At 46.8% G+C, this 20,665-nt stretch overlaps 1 protein-coding gene across 1 annotated transcript in view; it reads left to right on the forward strand.

Annotated features, from left to right (window-relative positions):
• Window positions 1–10,045: 10,045 nt before the first annotated feature.
• Window positions 10,046–20,665, forward strand: part of LRP3 (LDL receptor related protein 3) — a 34,845-nt gene continuing 24,225 nt past the window's right edge. The window contains exons 1-2 of the mRNA XM_082290044.1: window positions 10,046–10,303; window positions 15,358–15,405. Coding sequence (XP_082146170.1) covers window positions 10,237–10,303; window positions 15,358–15,405 — 115 coding nt within the window. The 5' untranslated portion in view covers window positions 10,046–10,236. The remainder of the gene's footprint in view (window positions 10,304–15,357; window positions 15,406–20,665) is intronic.

The raw sequence follows: 20,665 nt of genomic DNA on the forward strand, positions 1-20,665 counted from the left end.
CAACACCTCCTTCTTAACATCCTGTCGACTTGCCACATCAGCATTGTTCTTCTCCTTTTTCCTTAGTCAAGGACAGTTCACGAACATAGCTTGGGTTGTGCACGTATACGTCCCTGTTCACCCAGCCATTCCTCTACACTTCCCTCTTTTTCTCTTTGCACAAGCCAAGCCCGATTAACAACTTTCTCTAAAGCCTTCCGTATGCACCCAAAACCACAACAAAATATCCTGAGCACGATGGACACACACTGCCTTAAACTTCTTGTCTCAGGCACCCGATAACATTCCTGGCATAAACTACCTCGCTCGTCTATGTTCCAACTACCCCTTGTAAGCTCCTCCCCACAGCCCCCACAGCACAAGCGCAAGCACAAGCTATTATAACAGCGTAAACAATTTCTGTGGCAATTAGCATGCACACTTGGCGACTGCTCCCAGATTCCGAGTGGTTGTCCAGATGTGAGGTTGTCAGCCACCAAGCAAAGATTCACTTCCCAAAGGTTGGGAACATCTGCTTTACGTGCCACATCTTGGCTCAATTGCTCACGCACTTGCTGGAGCCTTTTGTGTCGACAGCAGGACTGGGAGCGGGCTTGGTCCATCAGGTAGGAACCCATATTGGTCCGGTATCTGTAGAAACACAGCTATAACCTCGACCGTTAAATAACAATGGAGCTGCCCCCCCCCCCCCCCCATTGTCCCGTCCGTGGGTCTTTATAACAAATTTGTACCCCTGGGGTGGATTGTAACCTAATATGGCTGTTATGTGTGACTACGGGGGGCTGTACAGCATCTCCTGCCAAACTCAAAAAATTTAGAGTGAACAGTACTTGCTGCAGCCTAATTACAGGATCTGTTTGCTCAGTACCCTTCTATTTAGCTAAATACTCCTTGATTGTCTGATGGGCCCGTTCTACAATAGCCTGTCCTGGAGACACATGGGGAATGCCGGTATTATGCTTAACACCTCATAGCTGTAAAAACTTCTGCACTCAACCCCCCATGTAAGCTGGCCCATTATCAGTCTTTAAGGAGTCTGGTACACCCATAATGGCAAAACACACAGGCAGCGAATCACATGGATTGCCTTCTCTCCTAACTGTGCGGTAGCCCAAATCATTTTAGAAAAGGGATCTACAGTGACATGCACATATTTTAAATGCCCAAATTCAGGCACATGTGTAACATCCGTTTGCCACAGTTCGCATGCCTGCAGCCCTCTTGGTTTCACTCTGAGGCCTAAACTTGAGCCATGCTGGCTGCACTGTGGGCAGGCCCTCACAATCCCGTGTGCATCAGTGTTGGTAATGCGGAACTATCTTTGCAAGGCCTTTGCAGATTGGTGGAACATAGCATGACTGTTATGGGCTGCTGCAAAAGAGTCCTGAGGTGCCTTCAATAGCGAGCTAACCAAGGCATCAGCTTGGGCATTGCCTTTGCCTAATCCTTGGTTGGAGAGGTGACTTCTGATGTGCAGTATGCTGCATGGCTCAGTCTGATCATGGATCACTTGCAGCACTTTAAAGAACAACTGTCCAAGCCATGGGTTGCTGGGTGGTTTAATCAAAGTGTCCTCGATTCTCATCACTACACCCACCATATATAGTGAATCGGATACTACATTCAGTGTTCTCCACTGTATTAGTGCCCACGCTACTGCAGCTAATTCAAGTGTCTGTAACGAGTCCTGATCAGTTCCATACAGCAGGTGATGCTTCCATGTGGTCCCCTCTAGCCACGTGCAGGCAGCTTTTCTACTTTGTTTGCCTGCATCAGTAAATACCGTACATCCCTCTACAGGACGCTTGGACACCTTTGCAGTCTCAAGCCACAGTTGTTTTCCTAACATTTGGAGTCGTGCATCCTTTGGGTACCAATCAATAACATCTCCGGGGTAGGTCAGTAATGCCACTTGTAGCGGTTCAGAGAGTTGTAACATCCATTCTTTCGACTCTGCTTTCAGAGGTAAAGCTATGAATGCAGGTTCCATAGCACCAATTTGAAGAGTCCTAGTTCTGGTTTTTTGAATCAAGTGGGCAATTGCAGCTGTTCTGGCCCAAATGCTTATTGGAGGTGTGTGCCTCCAATAGGGCAAATTTGTCATCTGGAGTTTTCAGTCGCTTTGTTGTCGCTTTGTCGGGTGCTTGTGTTTGTTGTTGTAGTCACTGCAGCCTGGGACTACAGATTGTGTTATCAACAGGGTCGTTTCCCCCCTTTTCTTTTTGCTAGGCTGGCCATTGACAGAGCATTGCAAAAGGGGAAACCTCTTGGTTAAATACAAGCACCCCTATGGGTTCGTCTGGGAAGCAGCGATCAGCAAAGGCACCTGTTATCTTGTTCCCAAGATGCTGCAAACAGCGGCGCTGATCGTCACTAAGCTGGACAGGGCATTGAGGAGAGGTACAGTGTAATAGGGGCATTAGTGGAGCTATTTCATCATTCTGGAGCCCTGTTATGTTGTGGACCCATTGTAAGTCACCAATTAAAGTCTGAGCATTGTGTAGGCTGGTGACATTAGTGGCAAGAGTCACTTTTTGAGGGCGTACAGAGCTAGAGGTAAGCACCCATCCCAAATACTTCCAGGGGCTTGATTGTTGCACTTTTTCTGGTGCCACTACAAGATCTCTGTTCTGTAGCAATCGAGTGATGTAAGAAACATCTTCATCAGTAAACGTTGCCGACAAAACAGAATATCGTCCATGTAATGGTAGATGATGGTGGCAGACAAGTGCTCTCGAACTGGTTCCAATGCCCAACGCACGTATAACTGGCACATAGTGGGAGAGTTTTTCATGCCTTGAGGCAGGACGATCCATTCATATCTTTCTGTTGGGGCACTTTTGTTGACAGAGGGCACTGTGAAAGCAAAGTGCACAGTATCTTCGGATCGCAAGGGAATAGTGAAAAAACAGTCCTTAAGATCAATAACCAAAATTTCCCGAGGCAACATAGTAGGAGATGGCCTGCCAGGCTGGAGGGCGCCCATAGGCCACATTTGTTCATTTACTGCTCATAGATCATGCAAAAGGTGCCACCTTCCAGCTTTTTTGGGAATTACAAAGATGGGTGTATTCCATGGACTGATGGAGGGCTTTATGTGGCCTGCTTGCAATTGTTCATCTATCAGGTGCTTAGCAATCTGGAGCTGCTCTTTATTTAGAGGCCACTGCTCTACCCATACAAATTTATCAGTTTTCCATGGAATTCTTGGGGTAGGCAGCTGTTCTGCAGTGGCTGCACCTAAAAAGGTGTTGGCGCATTTAATGTGGCCCCTATCTGGCTGAGGATGTCTCGTCCGATGAGACCTCCCAAGCCCCCTGGAAGGGTCATGACATATGGGCAAAGAGTAATTTCTTGCCCTTCTGGCAACTTTATTTTATTGCTTGCAAACTGCACATGGGGGTGGTTCCTCCCCCTACACCTTGTACCACGCCAATTGCAGGGCACAGAGACCACCGTCGAGGCCACTTGTCTCTGCTGATGATCGTAACATCAGCACCTGTATCCATCATTGCAGTAATTTGATGTGCCTCGGTGTCATTTAACATGGTAATAGTGACCATGGGCCGAGCTTTCATTTGCTGTATGAGATTGACCACTGTTTCCCCAGTGGACCCAAAGCCACGGTCTTTGCGATAAGGACGAGTATGAATTTCTTCTCCTGCGGGCTTGTCTATAAACACGAGCTGAGCAATTCATTGTCCCACTTTAATGGTAAGAGGAGGAAACAAAGTATAAGCACAAATCATAATTTCTCCAGTGTAATCAGCATCAATGACCCCTGGTAAGACTATTAGTCCAGCAAGTCCTGTTGATGATCTCCCTAATAGCAATGCTCTAAATGAACTGTCCACATCTACCACGGGGCCAAAAACACCCGGGGGAATTTTGTGGACAGTGCTGTCCTTTAAGGTGATATTCACTGCTGCTGCCAAATCGACTCCCAGGCTTCCCCTGGTGGTGGGGGGGGAAGGTCTTGGACGCTGATGCCTGGTCGACTACTTGTGTCAGAGCGTGGTAAGGCCTCACACTGGATTTCCTGTTTTTTGACCTCCTGCATACGGTTGTAGAATGGGCATCCTTTTGGCATTGGTCACACCATACAGCCACCTTGCAAATGCGACGAAAATGTCCTTTTTGGCCACAGCAAAAGCAAGTTCCTGGCTCTTCTCCTTGTGATTTAACCCCCATCCTTGTAACTGCAGTGGCCAGGAGCTTCGCAGCAGGTTTTACAGCCTCTGCTACCATACTGGCCATAACTTGTCCTTGTTGTTGTTGTACTGCTCGATTGGCTAGCCCGACCATATCACTTACTTCCACGCCCCTTGGAAGGGTGGCGAGGACACGTTTTGTGTTTGGATTGGCTCCTTCAAATGCCAACAACTTAAACATACTCTGCTTCGCGTCTTCTGTCACATCTGATTGGCTGGCCAGAGCTTCCCAAAGCCTCTCGATGAAATGCGAGTATCCTTCGGAATGGCCTTGTCGCATGGTGGCAAAGCTGGGTTGAGGCCGGGAATCCAGTACCGCGTTGAAGGCTTGGCGGGCAAGCTGCGCTGACAGATGATGCACGGGCAGCAGGTATTGAAGCTGCACTTGTAAATGTCCATATACTCCAGACCCGGTCAACCTGTCTGGGTTAATATTGTATAGAGGTTCATTCTGCTGTCACGGACGATTGGCCTCCATCTGTGCTAGTCTTTTCCACTCTTGTTCCCAGTGAAGAAACTGGGAGGGTGTCAACAGGAGCCTTGCCAAGTTAATGCTGTCTATAGAAGAGTTGGTATCTGCTGTAAAAATCCAATCTAAGGCCATGCGGGCAGCCTCACATTTTATTCCATGATCTGTTACAGGCTTCTTGGCTTGTTGTAAAATGCTGCTCATATCGTCGTTCACCATTCTGGAATATGATGGGGCAGGCAATTTGCCCTGCCGCTTGCCAGTCTTCCTCCAGGATAGCATCTTTTATAATTCCAGACTACCTCTGCCCCAATCGAGAGGTAATGGGAACGCCCATGGCGTAGGGTGGAAGTGGTACGTTATCGAAGACAGGAGGTGGAGGGGAGGGGAGGGCTTGACTTGAGCCCATTCTTGTAGTTGCAGGGCCGTCTGGGCCATGCCCTTTGGGGGTCCCATAGGGCCTGGTTCAGGTTCTTGTTTCCAATTAAGCTTTTCCTCCATAAAGAACAGAGTGCGATCAAGACGATGTTCCATCCGGTGCACGGCCTCTTCAATCTGATGGGCCCATTTCCCCAAGGCCTGCTGATCCCCTCCAGGCCCTGGGGACAGGGGAAGTTCATTGACCACCTCCGGCATTGGGACATCATTGTCTGGCAGTGGAATGGTCTGTGGTTCAGGGCGAGGTCTGGCCAGCAGAGGAGGTGGAGGGGGTGGGCAAGCAGGGTAGAGGCGCGGTTGACAAGAAGGACCGCCCGTTGCTCCGCCCATTGCTAGGTCAACTGTAACTTCTGCCTTTGCCTCCAGTTTGTTTTGAGGTGCTGTGGCGGTAACTTCCTCTTTTGGCTCGGATTGCAAGAGCTCTTTCTCCTGCTCCTGTAGGAGCTCACTGACAGTCTCAAAGTGTTTCTCTGCTTTCTGCCCTTTTATTGCGCTCGGGCCTTTAAACAGTCCACTCAGCCCCCTGCACTGCGTAGTTCGGGCAGGAGTGACAACCCCAGCTGGTGTTGCTATCGCCTCTACCACAGCCGCGGCTACTTTTGATTCAGCTTGCATATTTTTCAAGGCATTTATAACAGTTCTCCAGGTGGGCCCTAAGTTTGTCATTTCTTTCCCTTTTCCCTGGATAGTACAGTCCCACAGGTGATCCCCTACTTCCCTCCACTCGGCTGCATTGAAAAGGAGAGGGGGTACCTGCAAATGTCCATGCTCCCGCGCCCATAAAACAAGCTTGTTCAGATCCTTTTCCTTGACTTCCTCCCCTCACATAGCGAGGATACTGAGGAGTAATTTCTGTGCTGCCACAAACTCTAAATCCATGCTAGCAGGGTATCATGGAGGGATGGTAGCGACCCTTCTTACCGGCCTGACCAACATCCTTTGACTCGCGGTCGACACTCTCCGCCCGCAGTATCTCCGTCACTCGTCGTCATCAGCCTTCTTTCAGTGATCAGTGAGCGTATCTTCCTCTGAGGAACTGTCCCTGTTTGGGCGCCAGAAATAGCCAGAGATCTGCCGGGATGAACCACGCTTCTCACAGAGATATGATGGAACTCCGTTTATTCTTTTGTCAGTCCCGTAGTTATACCCTAATTCCCCAAGCATGCATAAGCAAGCTCCATGCTATTGGATCACAGCTGCTATTCACGTGACCCTTAATAGCAAGTGATTGGTTACAAACAAATATGCATGTGACTATTGCTAACACAACTTTTCCTCTTTCTGCAGTCAGCACCTCCTTCTTAACATCCTGTCGACTTGCCACATCAGCATTGTTCTTCTCCTTTTTCCTTAGTCAAGGACAGTTCATGAACATAGCTTGGGTTGTGCACGTATACGTCCCTGTTCACCCAGCCATTCCTCTACAGTCTAACTCTAAACTGAGTGGAATTTATCTTAACAACAAGTTAGTGGCATGGACAGGATCTATTAAAAAAGAGTTTGCATTCATCATTTTGCTTTCAATCCTATAAAGTCTACTGTTTTGGTGAGATGCAAGGGTATTATTTAATGAAAATGAGAGATGCCCTTTACTCATAATTATCATAAAAAGTGTTAATGCAGAATGTAGAGATGACTGGATAAATTTTTGAAATTACAATAATACACTCACTGAGGAAAAATTCTTTTATGAAACATTCCATTATTGCTCTTACAGACCCATAATTTGAGGATTACTGCTCAAAAATTCAGATGAAATGATTTTACAATCCTGGGTCCATTAAAGGTTTAAGAATTGTCTGGTTAGATTAGGAAGAACATAGTTGTGAAAAAATGTTGTGTGATTTATTATGCTATTTAAAATTGCAAGACACGTGAAATAGGCTCTATCTGCAGAACAGGCAGGTCACTGCTGTGCTGAATGTGGGACCTTCTCACCTACAGGTAAACTTTGTTTGTACTGACCCACTTATTATTTCTGCATCTTTAGCCCAGTAGAAGTATTTATTATGACATCCATTTCTCTCATCCTAGGTACATCTGACATGATACTATTGATTCTCAGGCCAATCATCCATTAGGAGCCAGAGTGATACGCAAATGTGAATTACAATTATAATAATTCCAACAAAGGAATTGATAAGGAAATGATAAGGCTCAGGTCTGTAGCTCAGCGAGGGTAAGGATCTCCTCAACCCCTGATACTACTACAGCCACACTATATTGTTGAAATAAAAAGGCCTAAAGCAGTATCTCTGTGTGCTGCGAGGTGTCCTTTGGTGAACTGTAGTGTTTCCAAGCATTCAGTAAAGCATTCTGTTTCACCACTCTGCCAGACTTTCTCACTATCAAGTAAAAATCAGCAAAAGGGAACCTGGACCTTTCCTTTCTACATCCAGTGTGATCTGCTTCCTGTAGATGCTCCAGAAAGCAACTGTCATCACCATTGCCCTTAAGTAGCTTCAGCCTGGCCTGCTATTTTCTTAAACATTTCTGCCTTTTCTTTCTTATTTGGTGTTTCCTTTCCCATATTATAATTTGGTCTCTTTTTCCATTTCCTTGGCTAAATCTGACTCTGAAACTTTCTGCTAATTTTAAACAAGATATGGTTCCATAAGCGTAACAGTGTGCAATGATTTTATTGTAGACGTGTTTGAAAGTATTTGTTTAACTGAGCTGTGTGTTTAATATTACATGCATGAACTTATGGGCAAATGACAATCACAGTTTAATTAATATTTTTAAATTGCATATCACCCCATGCAAATTAGGTATGCTTTCCTCATTGTTTTTAACCAAACTGACATTTAGAATTGCACAGCTCTTTTCTTTGATGGGGCACACATAACTAATAAATATCTGAAATATCTGTCTGAATATGCACCTGGATGTGCATTAAATGGGCTTTTGGTATGGGAGGCCTCACAATGTAAACAGTTATATTTCATGGGCTCAAGAAACCTAGCTCCCCCCCCCCCAGCCACTCATTTCCCTTCCTGCATCCACTTTTGTTATTACAACAGCTTATGAGCATTCTTGGATGTACTATTTAACCTGGCTTTGGGCAGTACCTGATCTAAACCTGACTCTTAGATGACAACCCAAATCAGCATACCTTCAGTGTGGTATAGAAACTGTAATTTATATTGTTGCATCTCTTTAGTGAGAATCCTAACTCATGTTGCTAAAAGGTCAGCAAATGCCTCACCTTTACCTTGGCATTCCAGTTCCTCTCACTGCTGTCTTTTGCTTTTCTTATTCTTTCTCCAGAATGTTGCCCATTCAATATGATCACTCCACCAGGTCCAGTCAGAGTGAAGAGCTGAACCTGGGCCTGTTGATGACAGAATACTCTTAACTGGATCACACCTCACCCCGGAGGCCATGCCAGCGTTTGTGAGTATGCATGCAAGTCATTAGCACAGTTAGACCTTAATGTTGGATGGAAACCCCTTAAGTATGAATTCTACTTGGGGATTACATCCCTTTCATGGGAAACTGAGTACAATAATGTGATTGTTTCATGATGTTGATTTTACCAATCAGTGTTTAATTTGGTGATCGAAGAGTTTCTGACTGCATGTCTCTGTGATATGGCTACAGAATGTGAAGATACAAATTTTTTAAAGCATGTAGGGAAAATTTTCTGTGTTTATAGTGAAATGCAGCAAAACCTCATCTTTGCCCTGAAGGATTAAACTATGCCCTGTAGCATAGCCCTCATTCGTGTAGTTTAAGCACTGGTGCTGTTACTGAGTTTTCTATTACTGTTGGTATTTGTAGCTGAATTAAAGTGCTGCTTAGTGGGTTGCAGCAATCGTGTTAAAGATCTGTGGCAGTGCCGTCGAGGCTCTGTTCCTTGAAAGAGAGAAGCTGTGCTAATGACAGTGGAGCTGGTACTGATTCTCAGGGGCAGTATGTGAGCATTTGCAAATGAGAAAACAAGGAAAAGTTCAGCAAACGTGAGGTAGAGCTGGTTCATTGTAGCTGTTTAGGGCAACCTGAGCAGGGGTACCTGTCACCTCGCACTGTTTTGCAATTCTCTTCATGAAGTTGCCAGTTAACTTTTGTCGTCTTGCTGCTTGTAAACACATTAAGCTTTGTCCATTTGCAGTGGGACAGGATAGGTTTAAGTCGTTTATACTAATCCAAATTGGCTGCCTTGCTGTGGAGACGGTACCTGTTTGATGACCAGATGACTTGTTTCACGGTCGGCAGGGCCTGGAAGGGTCCGGGCCTGGAAGGGTCCGGGCCTGGGTCCCAACCCATGGTACGGGTGAAGGGACTGTGACAGCCGGGTTCCTGGGGAGGCTCTTCTCCCTGCGCCCGTCACGGACCACAGCGTTCACTCCCGGGAGCTGCAGCGGAGCCAACTCCAGTAGCCGCTTCCCGCGCCTCCGCTGCGCCCGGGGTCCGCAGCGTGGCTCCGGAGGGAACCCTGCTGGGAAAAGGCATCCGGGTGACCCGCTGGGCCGAGACAGCTCCCGGCAGGGGGGGCCAGCGGCGGCGGCACTGGGCGCGGCCTCCCGGCATGGGACCGCAGCTCCCCGCACCCGTCCGGCACAGAGGCGGCCCCCGCGGGGCGCTGCGCTGGCGCTGGGCCCGGCCTGGCCCGCCCGGTGCGAGGGCTGGCTGCGCCATGGCTACGGGGGCCGGGGCGCCGCGAGAGCGGGGCGATCTGTGCCTGACAGGAAGCCCGGCGGCCGGCGCTACGCGGGCGCGCTCGGCCCTCGCCTTCCCTTCCGCCCCGGGCCGCACTCCGCCCGTGCCGCCCGCTCGCTGGCGGCGGCCCCTCAGGTGTGCGCGGAGCAGAGCGGGGCGGCGCTGCGCTCCCCTCGCTCTCTGGCCCGGCCGCCGCAGCCGCTCGGCGGGCCTGTCACGTGGGGCAGCGGCGGCGGCGCTGCCGTCTGTCCTCTGCCACCTGCCCCGGAGTGGGAGCGTGGGCCGGACATGGGGACGCCGCTGCGGCGGGCGCCCGCGCCACTCCCGGTCCCCCGGCGGGCGGGGGCACCGTGGGCCGGAGGCGCCGCCAGCTCCTGCGGCTCGGCGTAGCGGCTTGGTGGGTGCGGAGCCGCCGCGGTTCCCCCCGCGCTGAAGGGCGGGCGACAGCGACCCGCCATGGAGAAGGCAGCAGCCGCGGAGCTTCGTCAGGGCGCGCTGGGGCCGCTCACTGCCTTCTGCCTGGGTGAGTGCAGCCCGGCCGCTCCCTGGCGGCGGGGCATGTCCGGGCACGGCGGGCATCGGCTGTGGGGACTGCTGGGCCCGCTCCTTCCCACTTCCCTACCGTGGGTGGGGGGCTCAGGATGGGACGAGGCTGTAACACACCGAATCGTGCCGGCGGAGCCCCCTCCCGTCACCCCGCTTCCGAACGGGGCGAGGGCGGCGCGGCCACGGGTCCCTCAGGCACCCACTCGGGCTGCCATGCCCGGCCGCTGCCTGGCGGTGGGGGGCCGCGCAGAGCGCTGCCTGATCCAGCGGAGCCCATCGCCTTGCCCTTGGCTCTGGAACCGCTGCCATAACCTCGCATAGCCCTGAAAAAAAAGTTCAGGAGGCATCGCCGGTTCTTCTCCGGGCTGTGAGCTCGTGCAGGGCGGGCAGCGGCGCCGGGGCTCGGTTAGGGACTGCCCGGCGCTCGGCCCCGCTGCGTGCCTGCCCGGCCCTTCTCTTGAGTGCCAGCGAGAAAAAAACATTTTCTCTCCCTCCTTGTCTCTGCCATATTCTGCTCTCCTCCCTCCCTTCTGTTTGAAGCCGTTGCTCTCCCCTCTGCTTCTCAGCAGGTGTTAAGTTATGGCTGCGTGATGAAGCGTATTACTGGTTTCCAGTCTGTCAGCCCGTTCTGTCAGCGGAGATGTTTTTTGTTAGGCAGAAACGTTGGCGCCTGTGACTAGAACGAGCGAACGATAGGCCCCGCGTATTTAACAGGGACACGTGAAATTAGGAGTTACTAGAGCTGACTGCTCCGTTCCTGCGCCCTGCCAGAGGATTCTGGTGGGGCAGCGTAGTCAGGCGCACCGGATGCAGCTGGGAAGTGCTGGGGCTGCACTGAGCCCACCAGACACTTACTTGGTAAACTGTCACAGCTCCTTGATCCAGAATGTGTTAACCTCACATCTCTTTACTAATGAAGTGGATTAGAGTTAATTTTTAATAATCTCAAGTGACAGTTACTATTTGTTATGTAAACGATCAGAAAGGGATATCTGTGGCCAGAGTGCTTGTTCTGTTTTTGTAAAAGTGCTTCCTTAACATCAGTGCTTGTAGGAAGTTGAAGTTTAAAGGTTACTCTGGCTATTTCAAATGTATCTATTTTAATTAACAGAAGTACAATGTCAAAAGCTAGCTAAACTACAAAACAGTTTGAACATTCAGGTAGTACAACTCTTGTTTTTTCAGAGTCTTAATGGGATTTCAGAGATGTGCACAGCATGAGGATAATGTCTGCTGCATTGTTTATTTAAAGTTAGAGAAAGATACAAATTTTCAATGTGTCTCTCTCTGAATTTGTTATTGTTTTGGGGGGGGATGTTTTTGGTTTTTTTTTCATTTTGTTTAGAGGTGTTTTGGGGTTTTTTTTTGTGGCCCAGTCAGGCCTTTGTTAAACCTTTTGTTATATGACAGAAATAGCATGATTATTGTTGAAATGACTAATGAGATAATAACAGATTATGTAAACTCCAGAGCTGAAGTGAGAACACTTCTTGTATTTAGGTGTGGGTGAGGTCAGGTTGAAAGTTTAGTAGATTTCTGCTTTCTATGACTTCTAGAATTTCACTGTCTGGCTCTTCTTTTCAGCTGGAATGTTTTATTCCTATTCCTTGCACAACTGACAGTAGTGGAAGTTGAGAAACATGAGAGGTGGGAAGCTTGTAAGGTATTTTGCTTCAGTGAACCCATAAGAATACAATGCTGCTACTTTAACTATTTTTGTATTTTATTTCCTGCTTGTCCATCCTTTCCTTTCATCCTTGTTTTTGATTCTTGTTTCTTGCCATTGTTTTCTTGTTTTCCCATGGCCTGTGTGTGGGTGTTTGGTGTCTGTATCAATGCACTGCCAGTGACCATTGCTGTGTGACCTCATCTGTAAACTACTGCTCCAAAGACTGGAACTGGGTTTGTTTCAACTGTTCTTCTGTGAAGCCATTTTGTTTATCATTCTTGAGAAGTTCTGGAGGACATAGAAAGTTATCAAATAAGAAGGAATCAGTGAAGCTGATGTCTCTCCTGGGTGTGGAAAAAGCCTGGTAGCTGTCAGTTGGTTTGGAGGTGCCAAGATGTAAATTTCCCTTTTGATCCAAATAGCTGCTTTCCCAGATGAAAACCTCACCCTGAGAATTATTTAGCAATCCAGATGAATGGCACAGTAAGTTTCCTGCATGGAGTTCAAGCCAACTGAACCACTTCTGGGGTTTTTTTCTGGCTTTCCCATAATTGCTCAATAGTTAAGAAAAAGAGCATCTAGAAAACTTTCGAATACTCTAGTCTCTCACCTGTTTTTATTTTGACAAGGTTTTGTTTTGACAAGAGACAAGAAAATCAGCAGGGAATAGCTGTTCTTTCTTACGGGCCTCTGACAGTTTTGAGAGTTGAGTACTGGTTTACAGTGCTCTTGTGGTTTGATTTGATGGTCTTGAGTGAGCAAAATGGATATTGGACACTGTAAGCTTGTTCAGTTGATTGGGAAAGTATCTGATGTGAGACTTAGATTTTATTTTGAAGAACTGTTTTTGCTTATTTCTTGGTATAAAAGGGTTTGAAAATGAGAGCAAAGAACTCGCAACTGCAGCCAATAAAAGTTTTTTGCAGAGATAAATGAGTATTTTTCAGGGTTCTCTTTCTTAGGTATCTTCCAGGTGTGATGTGCAAGGCTGCCTATAACTGTATTTCTGGTAGTAAACAAGGGCTCTCTGTTTAACAGTCTTCAGTAATGTAGCTCTGAGTTGGCTAGTTCCACTCTATTATGCCCCATGTCTTTATCCTACTTATAAGGGGCCCCTATGCCCACTTAAAGGGCATAGGGGCCCCTTTTAAGCCATGTGAGGAAACCTCTGCTTCAGAGCTTGTGTTCTCTTATGGCTGTTGGGAGTATTCAGGTAGGAAACATGAAGAAAGATTATAGAATGGTAGACCCAGACTTTTCCATACAATGTATCTTCAAACACTGCTTTCAGTTGTACTGATAATAGTTACGCAGAGTATATTCATGTACTTTCTTTGGAGCAAAACCAAGTCTTTTAATTCTCATGAATATAAATTTGTGACATAATCATGGATTAATTTCATCTCAGTCTTTATGACTATATTACTATGGTTACAGAAATAGTGGCACTTTAATATTGTGTGAGGAAATGTTGTGTTGCTGTTACTGCTGTGATCCAGAGTTTGTCACAAATGGATGTGCTGCTTTGCCAGCGTTAACAGAGCTGTGTTGTTTCCTGGTACAGGATGATATTGTTGCTCCTAGGTAGGCTTACTCACCTAACGGAGCAAGCTAGCACAGTGAAAGAAGAAATAATTATATGGCACATTGTTATTATCATATAACAAATGTTACTGTACACTAATTATGTAATAAAATGCTGTTAAAGTCCTTTGAACATTATATTAATGCTTGTTAACACAAATCTATGGTTCAGGTGTGTTTCTCCTCTAACTGTAGCATTACATACACTGCCATTTAGTTCCCCTCCTTCTTTTGTGTGTTCCTGAAAGCTCAGTCCCAAGACCACTTACGAGGGAGAAGTCACTGCCCTTGTCCCTGTGGTAGTGCCCTGAAGTCTGTGATGAGTGATGCCAGGAGCAGTCTTTGTCTCTGTTTTGCAGGGCCTAGCCTCGGCCTGAGGTCTGTAGCAGTCCTTCCAAAATCACTGTCTGCAAAAAGTTCTGGCTTCAGGAAGGAGAAAATCCAAATTGTGGATAGCCAGACATAAGTTGGGAGGGACAGCTGTAGGCGCCTGGGCTGCTGCACTGTCGTGACTGAAAAACGTGACTGGGCCTGAACTGGAAAGCTAAGGGATTGTTTTTTATTTCTGCCCCTTTAGTGTCTGGTACTTTTTGTACCTCTTGTGCTGGTTTGAGTTATACCAGAAGGTAGTCAGGGCAAGGGTCATTGTTTTGTGATGTGTTTAGACAGTGTAGAAGACAATGGGGGCCCACACTGAGACATAAATAGTGTTGTCAGCTGCTTCCTAAGTGACTGTTGGGAACAGGGACGGTTTCTCTTCCTCTCTTCTCCTATTGTTGATTGTTTAATGATGTTTTTAACTAAATTCTTGCCAAGAGATTACCTATTAAAAGATTTAGGACTTAACACATGCAAAACAAAGCCAGAGTGAGTGCTTGGGCTGGGATGTTGTAAGTTAAGTTTTTGATAACGTTTTAAACCTTTCTAATTCTTTTAAGCATTTGTCATTTTACTAATAGTCTATTTTTGTAGATTACAGATTACAGTTGAAATGAGAGCAGTCAGTGAAACATGCTGTAATTTTTAGAGAAGTGGCTTAAAGAATGTATGGGGAAACTAATATGGAATTACATGTTAGTGCTGACTTCTGCAGCAACAATGACACATGACAATTTTTTTTTGGCAATAACTACTCTTTCCAGATCACTTTAGTGGTATACACTGTGAGAGGAGATTTTTCAGAAAGTGAAGAGTCTTCAGAACTTAATTTGCAAGTCTGATATGTACTGCAAGTATTGCCTCATCCTGTTTTGATTGTATTAGTGGACCTTGTTGAAAACTTCATTGCTTTTGCTTAGTCAAGGCAATCATGTTAGCTTTAGCAGTTGATTTTCAAGGTGACATTTACCTGAGGAGTAAATGTCACCTTGCTTTATTCGGAAGAGATGTATTTAAGTAATAATTGCATTAGTTATCCAGAATTTAAGCAGGTGAAGTCACTAGCTGTGATGATAAATGTTTTAGTGTGATTGTTTTTCTGTGTTCCTCAATTAAAATAAATCCTGTGGAAGATAATTTAGAATAGATTGTCAGTTGTTTCTTTTGGTAGCATGTTTCACAGATACTAAACTTGGATTGCTGGTGACTTGTTTTAGTTCACTGTAGTGAAGGATAATAATTGATTACATGACTTGCCTGTGCCGATAAGCAAAGTTCTTGTTGGAAATCTGCAATACATTTATGCTAACACCCCAGCAAACACCTAGGAATGGTTAACTGCTGACTGCCACCCAGTACCAGTAGAACTTCTGTGAACATTATTTTCTGTCTTTACACAGTGAATCTCTTCCTGACTGGGAAAATAGAAAGCGCTGTTACGTCATTAGGTAAGACATACTTTTCTTATTTGTATTTACTGTTCATTTGAGCTGTTACTGTTTCTTCCCCATACAAAGAGATATTCTAATGAAAGAGACTTTTTAAATGACGTTTGTTTAAGACAGACTACCAATGACATCTTTAGAAGTTTGGGACTTTTAAGCCTTCCTGGGCTTTTTCCTGGTGCCAGCCAAGGCCAGGGATCCTTGTCCCAGTGTCAGCCAAGGCCAGGGATCCTTGTCCCAGTGTCAGCCAAGGCCAGGGATCGCTGTCCCGGTGTCAGCCAAGGCCACGGATCGCTGTCCCGGTGTCAGCCAAGGCCAGGGATCCTTGTCCCGGTGTCAGCCAAGGCCAGGGATCGCTGTCCCGGTGTCAGCCAAGGCTAGGGATCGCTGTCCCATTGTCAGCCAAGGCCAGGGATCCTTGTCCCAGTGTCAGCCAAGGCCAGGGATCCTTGTCCCGGTGTCAGCCAAGGCCACGGATCCTTGTCCCGGTGTCAGCCAAGGCCACGGATCCTTGTCCCGGTGTCAGCCAAGGCCACGGATCGCTGTCCCGGTGTCAGCCAAGGCCACGGATCGCTGTCCCGGTGTCAGCCAAGGCCAGGGATCGCTGTCGCGGTGTCACCAAGGCCAGGGATCCTTGTCCCGGTGTCAGCCAAGGCCAGGGATCGCTGTCCCGGTGTCAGCCAAGGCCAGGGGTCGCTGTCCCATTGTCAGCCAAGGCCAGGGATCGCTGTCCCTGTGCCGGGAGGGGGGGCGGCTGGAGCCGTGCGGGCGCGGCTGCAGGTACAAGACAAAGGTGCTGTGTGGAGGCTGCGCCGCCATTTCTGTCGTTTCTGTTCCTGTCCCGGGGCAGGAGCGGCGAACGGAGCGAGGGCCGCGTCGCGTTGGGCTTTGTGAGCGCTTTGCGCGGCATCGCCCTCTCTTACACGCTGTTGTCATTAGTGTTGTTGCCGTCACTGTTTGTTTGCTTATCTGGTTGCTGTTTCCAGTAAATTGTTATCTCAACCCGTAATCTGCAGTTTGTCTCTCACCTGAGGGGGTGGGGAGACGAGAGTGGCTGCGTGGGGCTCATTCTCCAGTTGGGCTTAAACCACAACGGGTTATAGACTGCATCATTGTCATTGTGGTAGATAAAAATTGTAAGCTTGAGGCTAAGGTCATAGTGCATGCTGATATGTTTAGGGGAGAACTCTGTGTTTAGGAAATGTGCCTGGGAGTATCAAGTCAGGGAGAGTGGCTCATTCCTGAAGAAGTTAAAACAAGAATATTAAAAATGTCTCATGAATGTCTGCGTGGAAATTCAACCAGAATCACAGCACCTTGTGTAATTTCCTTCTCTCTAGCAGTGCTGTGACTTACTGACATTATGGGAATATTGTAGTCAGGGTCCTCTTAGTGATTAAGGGCCCTCTTGTGATTGTCAATCCACTGTCATATGTGTAGATGCACTTTATGTCCAAAGAAGCTGCAACTTACATTAAAACATAAAATCGTAAACAAGGGAGATGGGAGGAAAGGATATAGGAAAACAGAAAAGTAATTCTAGGACAGTAGATCGATTAATATGGGAGCTTGAGTGTTCAAGTCAAAACTGGGGGTTGAGACAAGGTTTAAATCAGGAGAAGCTAGTAATTTTATGATTAGGTAACCTGCTTAAATTAAGCTTGGAGGAAGTGTGGATAAGACATGCAGGACATGTGTTGTTTGCAACACAGTGTCAGGAAAATTAATCCACAAACACCAGAGGTTTATGTCTGAAAAGGAGACAGAGGGGTTCTGTTACTTTATTCAAATAAAGGGAGAGGCCATGGGGCATTTCCCCTGGGGTCTCCCAAATTTTTGGAGGGCGCAGCCTCCTATTTATCCTAATTTCCCGGCTGCATTTCCCTCTCTCTTTCCCCATCGGCTGAGGTACTTGAGAGGTGCAGACTTCCCGAAACGTCTAATACCTAAGACTCCCTTCTAATGTATAAACCCCCCTTTATTTTAATTCTTATGGAATTTATGGTTCTTCTCATTGTTTCTTTCATCTCTCAATATCCAATTTCATTTATCAGCAGAGCTATAGTTTATTTGTAAAGACAAATCTCTTTCTTTCCGTTCATCAATCAGTGGAATTCTTCCCATTGTTTCTTTTATCTCTCAGTACTAGTTTTATCTTCCAGCAGGTCCACAGCTTGTTTGTAAAGGCAAGTCCTTCATTCCTTTCAACAATATTTTCCATTCTTCCATTGGAAAAAGTACAGAGTGTCATTTATGTCCTAGTATGTTCTGCCTGGATGGTTGTTTAGCTTTTGATGGAGTTTGGCATCTGTTGAGTGTATGATACATGAGTTTACAAAGTGTAAAGTAAGTAATTACGCAGTGGCTTACTTAGACTGGTGATACTGCCTCAGCCTAAAATATGTAGAGCTTCTTCCAGTTGGCTCTGCTGGTTTCTAACACTTTCTTTTTGCTAGAAAGAGAGTTCTAATGTCTGGCTTTTTTTCTTCTAAGAATGCTGAAAACTTCAGGGTATTTGTAGTCTTCAGGTTTTCTTGTCTTCATACAGTTTTGAGTTACCTTGGTTCCTGATGGTGTAACTGGAGCTGGGGATAAAAGTGATCATCGAAGACTGATCCATGTGTAGTTTCTCTTACCTGTGCTCGCAGAAAGCTAGGTCAGCCTGTTGATTGAGCAGTGTGAGCTCAGATTTTGTCACATCTGTGAGGTGAACCCTCACAGCTGAAGGACTGTGCCTTCGCTGTTTCTGGTCAGGGGCAGAAGCAGCCAGCTGGAGACTGGATAAAGTGAAGGGGAGCCTTCAGTCTTCTTTTTCCACAGGTGTAAGGGATCTGCATTAAACCATGTGTGCAAGCCCTCCTTGAGGGAGCATTGTGAGAACTTGGGGAGAGTTTCCTGCTGACTCTGAGACAGCTACTTGAGGAAATGTATATTTCAAAGCATTTGGTTTTGAGAGGAGGTTGCAATTTTTCAAGTGCAAAACATCTTTTATCCTGAAGCAGATGGCTGGGATGTGTTCTTTGTGACTGGGGCAGGCCCTAGTGCAGGAGAGTGTAAAGCTACAGGATTTATTTTCATCTGGGGTTGTCTGAAAATTTATTCCGGCAGAGTACCCTCATTGCTGTCCTTTGGTGAAGCTCAATGTCTGTTTTATTACAGTTGCTCTCGCAAAAATAGGAGTAATATTATTAATGTAAACTTTTTGGAAACTTCATTGCCATTATTTGTGGCATATTTAACTGGCAGAGGGAATCTACTGCTGTTTACAGTAGAAGAAATCCATTTGATTATTACAGAGAGAACCTCATTAAGATTTGTGCCCTCTTGATAGAAACTCTGAACTCCAGTATCTTCTGGCATTTGTTTGAAGTTTGGGGTTTTCTTTTTCTTTGTTTGTTTTTTGTTGTTGTTTGGGGGTTTTTTTAACTGTGGAAGATGTATTTTCTGTCTTTAGAATTTATCTTTTCTTCATTTCAGTAAGATTTTTGGTGGGTTGGTTTGCCAATCCAGGAACTGGTAGTTTTATATTTCTTCAGTAACGCTAAATGTGGGAAGTTTAAGCAGTTTGGAGTTTTTAGTTAATTGGAATTACACTTTTCTTCTAGGTTTGTGCAGAAAGGCTGTGGAAAGACAGAAGAATTGTTGTAAAAGTGTTATCACTGCTATTCTTCTGTGTTGTCACTGATAAGGCCTTCAGAATCCAGGACTGCACCTTTCTATTTAGGAACTTCTCTTTCCTTTAGATGTTTTGGCAATTTAAACAGGCCCTTGTTTATTTTCCTTAAGGAATCACAATGTCAAGCTGAAGCCCAGCTTAATAACACAGGACTTAGGTATGTGTGTGATTTTGCAGACTTCATGGCCAGGAGCTGAGGAGGGAAGTGGGACCCTTTTATTGATACTTAAGCCACAACAGTATAAAATTCTGCCTTTGTGTGTGTCTTGGTTTTGAAAGACAGGTGTCTGCTAAGGAAGGCAGAAGCCTCCCTTGAAGTGGCAGATGTAACCCCCTTCCCTCCGAATTATTATAATTTTGAAACCAAGGGCTTTTAGGCAAAGATGTGGGAAATAGGAATAACAGTTCTTTACTATTATATATCTATATGTGTATAACCAGTCAAACAAACAGCAATAACTATGGCAGTAACAGCAAACAATCCCAAACCCAGTGCCAGCCTTCTCGGCTGTCGGGCCCTTTCCCCTCGGGTGCAGTTCCGCTCGCAGCCGGCAGGGGCGCTGGCGGCTCCCGGTGAGCAGGGCAGGTGCGATGGTTCCCCCGCGGCTGCAGGGGGCGCTCTGGAGCGAGCTCGGGGAGCACGCGGCACCGGTGCCCTGGGATCCCGGGAAGGGATGGAACAAAGGCTTCACAAACCCCTGGCCGGACCCTTGGGAACGGCAGGCTGGAGCGGCAGGCTGGAGTGGCAGGCTTGAACGGCAGGGACGAGCACAAATCCCGGGTGGCAGAAGTGATATATCCAAGCGGGGAACCCCCCAGAGATCTGGGCAGGCAGGGTGAGCAGGGCTACAACGTAGTGAAGGCTTGAAGCAACGGCAGGGCAGGGCGGCCACGGCCCAGCCTCCAGCGGGGCAGGGAAGGCGGCTTTGGGATCCCGGTGTTGTTTCCAGCAGAATGAAAAGTGGCCGAAAAAAGAAGCAGCAGCCTCTCTCTCCTCGAGAGTGAACTGACCACACACCCAGGTGAAACAAAAGGAGTAGCCAGGTCTTTTGTTTTCTCTTAAGCACCCAGCGATTTATCGTCTTAGTAACAGAATGGAGGAAAATTCCTTTAACAGAAAAAAACCTAGACCTCTTAAAACCCCAACATTATCCACCCCGAATTTTTTCCCATACTAACATGTTACATGAAGCTTAACCCTTTTAACCATATAAATACATGCATCACCCAAATTATATACATATATACATGCTGATACTGATACGAGTACAGAGCCATGGGTAGTTCACCCTAAAACAAGGTCCCCTTGAGGTATGCATCGGTTCTCTCCATCCCTTTGCATCACCCACCAGGTGCAACCTGGTCCCTGAGCAAAAACAACTCCATGGATGGGTTTGTCTTTGCTCAAGGCAGACTTTACCCAAACAGTTTTTCCAAGCATACCTCTCATGTGCACCACTGGAACCTCATCCCTGTCTGTTGTTTGTAGGGGTTCAGATTGGGCAGGGCCTGCTCAGCTGGTGGAGCCTCAGGTGTTAACTAACCAGGTGGCTCTTGCTAAATGCATCTCCCAGTTTTTGAAAGTAC

The sequence above is a fragment of the Coloeus monedula genome (genome assembly GCF_965178545.1).
Source record: "Coloeus monedula genome assembly, chromosome: 13".
NCBI lineage: Eukaryota > Metazoa > Chordata > Aves > Passeriformes > Corvidae > Coloeus > Coloeus monedula.